Source organism: Eumetopias jubatus, unplaced genomic scaffold (assembly GCF_037043125.1).
Source record: "Eumetopias jubatus isolate StellerSeaLion01/CBP00866 unplaced genomic scaffold, mEumJub1_p1.0 scaffold_10, whole genome shotgun sequence".
NCBI lineage: Eukaryota > Metazoa > Chordata > Mammalia > Carnivora > Otariidae > Eumetopias > Eumetopias jubatus.
Window position 1 is genome coordinate 58,552,888 of NW_028274816.1, and position 7,676 is coordinate 58,560,563.

The 7,676-nt window shown below is 57.6% G+C and overlaps 1 protein-coding gene across 2 annotated transcripts; it reads left to right on the top strand.

Annotated features, from left to right (window-relative positions):
- The first annotated feature begins 23 nt into the window (after positions 1-23).
- On the top strand, positions 24-7,468 carry SPIB (Spi-B transcription factor). 2 transcript variants are annotated; one of them, XM_028091552.2, is made up of 6 exons: positions 24-62; positions 1,026-1,053; positions 2,657-2,729; positions 3,017-3,231; positions 3,606-3,756; positions 5,002-7,468. In XM_028091552.2, exons 1-6 carry the CDS (start codon positions 40-42, stop codon positions 5,298-5,300), a joined length of 789 nt encoding a protein of 262 aa, XP_027947353.1. In that variant the 5' UTR covers positions 24-39; the 3' UTR covers positions 5,301-7,468. The 2 variants fall into 2 exon arrangements, with proteins under 2 accessions (XP_027947353.1, XP_087883872.1); XM_088027746.1 differs by lacking the exon at positions 24-62 and having other exon boundaries at positions 985-1,053.
- Positions 7,469-7,676: the final 208 nt, after the last annotated feature.

A 7,676-nucleotide genomic window follows, 5' to 3' on the forward strand; every position in this document is an offset into this window, starting at 1 on the left:
GGTGGCTGGAGCAGGCAGCAAACCCAGCCCTGCACCACCATGCTCGCCTTGGAGGCCGCACAGTAAGTGGGGTTCCCTAAAGGAAGGCGTCCCCCTGCACTTAGGCCCCTCTGCCAGGCCTCCCTCAAGGGGCTGGTCTGCCCCACCCAGGGGGCAAGGGGGTGGGAGGGAGGGGGTCCACACTGCCTTTTGCCCCTTCTAGATCTCTACCTCTCCTACCTCGGCTTCCTTCCTCCATCCTGTCCCCCTGGCGAGGGCTCTCTCCGACCTCGCCAATCTCTCCTTGGGATGCTTTCCTGTCTCCCCTCCTGCTGACGGCCTCTCCGTCCCCCCCAGGCTCCCACGGGGCCTCACCAAACCTCTGGCTTGCTCACTCGTTGCCCACTCTGCTGCTTGCCACATCATTTTTGTTTCTGGGGCTCTATTCTCTGCTTCTTGCTCCCTCTCTGTCTCTGTCCCCGTCTCTTTCCAGTTCTTGGTCTGTCTGTCTGCTCTCTCCTCCTGTCTCCCTGTCTCTCCCCTGGCCCCATCTGCCTATCTCTGGGACTCAACCACTTCCTGCATCAGCGAATGTCTCTCTCCACACTTTCCATCCTTCCCTCCTCTCCCATCTGCTTCCCATCCCTGCCCAGCGGCTCTCCATCTCTCCTCTGGTCCAAGGTGGACCCATTTAACCGACTCGCTGACGGAGGCCCCCTCCCTGCCCCTACCGGCCCACTGGCGCCCACACCGCCTCTCCAGGGACTTTCTCTCCCTCACTTTCCCTGCCCCCAAACCAGCCTCTCTCTATGCAAATCCCAGGGGAGGGGGGACATTTGCCTGTTCCCCCCCACCCCCACTTCCTGTCCCCGCTCGAGTGTGGTGGGGCTGGTCTCACACAAGGACATACAGCAAAAGAGCTGCGGTGGTCACAGCTGCAGCCGCCTCCCCCCCCCCCCAGCCCCGCCCCATCGGCTCCCAACCACCCCCGAGACTCAGGTGGCTGAAGGCACCCCTGACATGCCCCTGTGTCTCTCCCCCTCCAGGCTCGACGGGCCACACTTCAGCTGTCTGGTGAGTCGGGGCCCCGGGGGCCAGGGAGGGTGGGGGGGGAACCCACAGGGCCCACCTTGACCCCCTGCCTCAGTTTCCCCTTCCACTCCTTCCCGTCACTTTGTCTTTCTGACTCTCCCTCCGTATCTCCCACCAGCACCCTCCACCTCACCTGCCCCAACCCCTTCATGGACCTTTCTCCGCCGTCTCTCGCCAGCGCTCGGGCTCTGGGTCCACTTCCTGGCATGGGGCGGGATGGGGGTCCTTGTGTCTTTGGCTTTGTGTCTCTTCCTCCGCCCACCCCACATTCAGCAAACCTATTTATTCCTTCTTTCCTTCTCTTCTTTGCTAAACTGTATTTTCAAAAGCGTAGTCTAATAGTTCAGACACACAGGATACTATACTCACCACCCATAACCCACAACTCTGTCCAGGAACTAAAATCTCACTCACTCGTGGACACCCCCCCACCACCAGCATGTCCCACCTTCCTCCAACTTGACAAGTTTTCTGCCTTTTTTTTTTTTTTTTTTAATGGAGGTATAACCTACAAGTTGGCAAAGTGGCAGGTCTTGTGTGCAGCCTGGTGACATTTCACATTACACACACACCTGTGTAACAGCTAACCAGACCGACACATAGAACATTTCCTTCCCTCTGGAAGATGCCCAATCGACAATCACCCCTCCCCCCTGGGATCTTTGCCAACACGGATTAGGTTTGCCTGGTTTTGACCTCGATCTGAAGTGCATCATGCAGGATGTCCCCTTTTGGGTCTGGCTTCCTTCATCAACGTTCAGTGTGTATCGGGCATTGTTTTGTTGTTGTTGTTTTTAAGTAAACTCTCTCCCCAACGTGGGGCTCGAACTCATGACCCGAGATCGAGAGTTGCGTGCTCCACTGACAGCCTTGGTTCTTTTCCCTTGCTGTACAGTACTCTGCTGTAGGACCCCCCCTTCCCACACACACACCCCAACACCACCAGTTTGTCCATTCTCCCGTCCACGGGCTATTTCTCGCTTGGGGCTATTAGAAAAGCTGTTCTCGAACAAAGCTACTTTGTGGACGTAGGTTTCCCGTCCCTTGGGGGGAATACCCGGGAGAGGGCTGCTGGGATGTCTGGGTGTCTAGCTTTGGTCTTTACTATAATTGCTAAAGCAACACACGATTCTTGGGGTAGATCAAAGCAATACAGAGGTGAATAAAGAAGCATTGAGATTTTCTTTGCCTCTGTAGAAACACTGCCACCCCTGCAACAGGCGAGCCTGGGGGAATTGGTCCACACTTTCCCCACGCCTTCCTGGAGCCCACGGTCTTAGCAGGTGCCGGCCGCCATGTCCCTCTCTGAGACCCTGGGTCTCGGGGTTTCTGCGCATCTCCGCCTGTGTCTTTCATTCTCTGTGCGCGTGTTCCTGCTGTGTTGTGTGTGTCCCCACTTTCTGTGTCTCTGTATATCTATCTCTTGGCCCCTGTCTCTGGTGCGTGGTCTCTGTGTCTCTTTCTTTCCTTCTCCCAGCCCTCCCCTCTTCTCCCCTGTCCCTGTCAGAATCCTCCTGCTGGCCTAGGATGGGGTGGGGGCTCCCCGAAGCCTGGGATGACCCCTTTTCCTCCCCCACCCCATCAGTACCCAGATGGCGTCTTTTATGACCTGGACAGCTGCAAACATCCCAGCTACCCCGACTCAGAGGGGGCTTCTGGTGAGTGGCCCTGCCCTAGCCATCCGCCTGACCTGGACCCTGGGCCCATTTCACAGATGGGGGAGCTGAGTCCCAGGGGAGGATGTCACCTAGTTCAGCAGGATAAGGTTAGCCCAGGTCTCCAGACCTCCTCCCCTTTTCCTCTCCCACCCACCCTCTTGCCCATGCAAATTCTGGGGCCAGAGATTTGCAAGGCCCACAATGGCCTCTCTGTGCTGGGGGCTTCGAGCGGAAGGGGCTGAGGCCAGACCTGGCTTCTGACTCAGCGCCCTCCCACCCTCCCCCAGACTCCCTGTGGGGCTGGGACCTCAGTCCAGCTGTCCCGGCCGCCTCCTATGAAGCCTTCAACCCAGCTGTGGCTACCTTCAGCCACCCCCAGAGTGTCCAGCTCTGTTACGGACCCTCAACCTACAGCCCCGTGGGGAACCTCGACCCGGCCCCCAGCCTAGAAGCCCCGGGGCCCAGCTTCCCAGCGTACCCCACGGAGGACTTCACCAGCCAGGTGAGGGGAAGGGACACGATTAACATCCCCATCGTTTGATCAAGATTCACTAGATGCCAGGCAGCTTGTGAAAGCCTTTGTAAACCTCTGAGGTTAAGCACCGTTTTCACTCCATTGCACGGACCAGACAACACAGGCACGGATGTTAGGCAAGCGGCAGCCTAGAAGGCCATGATCTGTGTTGGGCAGGCTTTCAGGGAGGGGGCCCGGGCGTCCCTTGGCCATGCCACAGAGATCTAAATCAAGGCCAGAGTGCAGGCTGTAAAGAGTGGGGAGGGCCACAGTGAGGACCCAGAGGAGGGAGCCGAGGGAAGAGAGCAGAGGAAGGGAGGGAAGGGGGTCCCTGGACTGCAGGTGATCCTGACCTTTTGCAGACCATGGGCCCCCCGGCGTATGCCCCATACCCCAGCCCTGTGCTGTCGGAGGAGGAGGATCTCCTGCTGGACAGCCCCACCCTGGAAGTTTCAGACAGCGAGTCGGATGAGGCCCTCATGGCTGGCCCCGAGGGGAGGGGATCTGAGGCAGGTACGTAGGAGCTAGTGGGGAGGGGTGGGGTGGGGCTTCACATGGAGATGGGGGAGGGGCTAAAGGAAGCCCCCCGGCTGCTCAAGCACCTACTGTATACTCCAGTGCTGAGGGCGGTTCCCTGTGTGACCTGGGGCAAATGACTACCTCTCTTTGCCTGAGTTTCCGATCCACTATGGGGATGACAGTAAGTGTCTATTACTGGTGTGTGTGTGGGGGGGGGGGATTAAGTGGGATGATACAGGTAAATGAGAGCAGTGCTTGGCACAGAGCGGGCAATCAGTAAGTCTCCACCGTTATTTGAAACAACAGCGACGGACATAATCACCACATCACCAGCCCATGGAACCCTTGTTTCCACCCATGTGCCTGACATGTAGTATGCTCAACTCCTGGGCAGTTAGGATCATGAGTTACTTTCTCTGCCTGGCTCTCGGTTTCCCATCTGTAAAATGGGCGGCAGCAGCCCTATCTCCTGGTGTTCTGAGGATGAAATGAGCTCATAACTGTAAATGCCTAGCACTAAGTGCTTCACGAAGGTTTGTAAAGGTAATACGTGCGCGCGCGCGCGCGCGCGCGCACACACACACACACACACACACACACACACACACACACAGCCTCGTTTACAGCTGAGGAGAGGCCAGCTCAGAGAGGTTAAGTCGTCGCCACCTCAAGGTCACTCACTGCTGGGAAATGGCAGACGGGGGGTTCTTGTGGCCAATGCCCTGCTATGAACAGCCCCCTCTCTGGCTTCGGGGGGCCTTTGCTCCTTGTAGGGGCCCAAGAGTCAGACCCCCGAACCTTCCAGGATCCCAGTCCCTCTGGGGCTGAGAAATGGCTAGGCGGGTTCAAACCCACTCCAGATCTCTTCACCACCACTCAGCGCCCTGTTATAAGCCTTTGAGGAGCCCTGGCAGCCCATTTCACAGATCCTCTCATCCATACGCAGGGCAGATACGTGTTACTATGCGCTGGCCATCGGCAGGGCAGAGGAGAGACCGACAAACTCAACATAAAGCAAAGCAGGGGGATGGGAGCTCCGGGGTAACAGCTTCCGGGAGGAGAGCGGCCGGCCTCCGATGGGGGTGGTGGTCGCACCAGTCGGAGCCACCTCCCTCGCCCCAATGCTCTCGGCCGGGAGACTGAGGCTTGCTGGGGGCACGGGGGCGGGGGGTGAAGCGGGGTGGGTGTGGGGCGGCGCCCAAAGGCTACCTCCCCCTAACGCGTCCCCACCCACCGCAGGGGCCCGCAAGAAGCTGCGCCTGTACCAGTTTCTGCTGGGGCTGCTGACGCGCGGAGACATGCGCGACTGCGTGTGGTGGGTGGAGCCGGGCGCCGGCGTCTTCCAGTTCTCGTCCAAGCACAAGGAGCTTCTGGCCCGCCGCTGGGGCCAGCAGAAGGGCAACCGCAAGCGCATGACCTACCAGAAGCTGGCGCGCGCCCTGCGCAACTACGCCAAGACCGGCGAGATCCGCAAGGTCAAGCGCAAGCTCACCTACCAGTTTGACAGTGCACTGCTGCCCGCCGCCCGCCGGGCCTGAGCCCCGTGGGGTCTCTCCGGGGCGCCACGTCTGCGTCACGTTGGCGTCCCCACACCCTAGGTCATAGGACCCGTGGATTCCCCACACTGCGGGGGGGGGGGGCAGCTGCCTTAATCCCTAAGCCCTGCTCAGGGCCCCTCTGGGACACTCACCCCGCACCCCAATCGTGTCTGGGGCCCCTCCAGGATTTCCTTGTCATGTTCAGGATCCCCAGGATCCTCATGTCTTGGGTCACAGGACCCATAGAGGACTATACTATATGTCTGTGTGGAGGGGCTGGGCAGGACCGTGCTTCCAGAATCCCAAGAGCTTCTCTGGGATCCCCTTGTGGTGTCTGAGATCGTCCAACCAAGCCTGGGACCTCTCTGAGCTCCCTTGTGTGTCTGAGATTCCTTAATCTCATCTGGGAAGGGTGAGCCCACAGATCATCACACAGGGAGGGGGTTGCTGATGGCGACCCTAAGCCCTGTCCAGCCAGGGTCTCTCTGGGATCCCCTTCTCATGTCTGACACTCTCCTGTCAGATATGAGATCTCCTACTTATGTCTGGGGCCTTCTGGAAACCCTTTATCACATCTCAGATCTCTGTGCCCATCTGTGACTCTCTTGTCCTGTTCCCCCAAATACGTTTGTCATCTTGAGATCCCCAATTCTCTGGAACCACTGTGCTATCACTTTTTTTGTGTGTGTCTGGAATTCTCCAATCACATCTAGGGTGCCTCTGGGATCCTTTGGCCATGTCTAAAAACACCCTTGTCAGGTCTAAGGGGGGACCTCAGTGAACCCTGTCTTGTCCAGGCCACCTCTGGGATACCCTTGTCTGTCTGGGATCCTTCCAATCCCATCTGGGGCCTTCCTGGGATCCCCTATCCGCTAGGCCCCTTTGGGGACCCCATCAGCAGACCTGAATTCTCACGGGGACCCTCCCTTTCCTGGGGTGCCCTCCGTAGGGCCAAGCTAGGGATCGTTCTGGCCAGTCAACTGATTTTCTGGGTGATCTTGGCAGCCCTCCCATGTCATCTCTAACCAGAGGTCTCACATTGGTACCCCCACCCCTCCAGATCCCTTTGGGACAAATCAGATCTCTGGTGGTGGGTCCTTCTTTAGTTCACTGCAACAGTGAGGGAGATTTTGCATATTCCTTTCAAACTTTGCACAATCCAGCAAGGGTGGGCAGCTCTGCAGTGCAGAGAGGCTGGAGGAGGGGGGCAGCCACTCCTAACAGGGCACCTGTTCTCCAATCTGTCCCAGTCCCTGCTGCCGCTGGCTGTCAGACCCCAGTGGCTTCTCTTGGTCGCCTGTTGGCCCCCAACCATTTGCGTTTTGACCCTGGTATGAACCCACGGAGGTGAAATTGGGTTCACCGTGGGAGCTCTGATTCGAACCCTGTGGGGGTGTCACAGACTGTGGGCTAAGATGCCAGAGTCCCAGGTCCTTGAGTCTTCGTGGCTGGGGGATCTAAGGTGAAAGACTTGCTGCTTCTGGGCCTCAGTTTGTCCCTTCTGTGAAAGGGGAGAGGAGGAGGGGGAGGAAGATAGAAAAAGTCCCTTGCAGCCCTGCTGAGCCTTTGATACATCTTCTGGAAATCTACCCAACCACCCATTCATTGATGTCCAGGAGCAGGAGGACAAGGAAAGAGCTGCAAGGACCCAGACAGGGAAGAGGTCCTTATGGGGCACATAGCTGCTGGTAGCAGAGCCCAGGCTGGGACCTGCCCTCCAAAGGACAGCACACACACCCTCACCCTGGAATGGGGGCAGGGTGGGAAGAGAGTGCCAGGGACGAAATGTCCCCAGGGCCTCCTCTTGCAAATGAGGTACCTTTTGCAAAAACTATCTTCATCACCCAAAGAGTGGAATAAAATAAAATGAAATAAAATAAAATAAAACAAAATAAAATAAAACAAAACAAAGCAAAACAAATCAAGGTAGACAGACTTCCTAGGACCCTTTGTTAGGGACGGCAATGCTGTCTGTCGGCCCAGGCCTGCTGACCTTCAGAGACACTGCGCGGCTGCGTCGGCGAACCACAAGACAGGAGATGAGGCGTAAGAGCCTCAGCTTTGAGCTTTGAAGGCCGCGGTAAAGGGCTTCAGATGCAGGCACTGCTGGTTCGGTTCAATTTCTCTCTCTCTCTCTCTCTTTTTAATAAAGATTTTTTTATTTTTAAGCAATCTCTACACCTAACATGGGGTTCCAACCCTCAACCCCGAGATCAGGAGTTGCCTGTTCTTCCAGGCTGAGCCAGCCAGGCGTCCTCCCTCTCTTCCCCACCGTCTCCCTGCTTCCTTTTCCGGCAAGGTCTCTGTCCCCACTTCTGCATTTCTGTCCTCCTCTGTACGTCTGCCCCCCTCTCTCTGGATATAGCACTCGGGCGG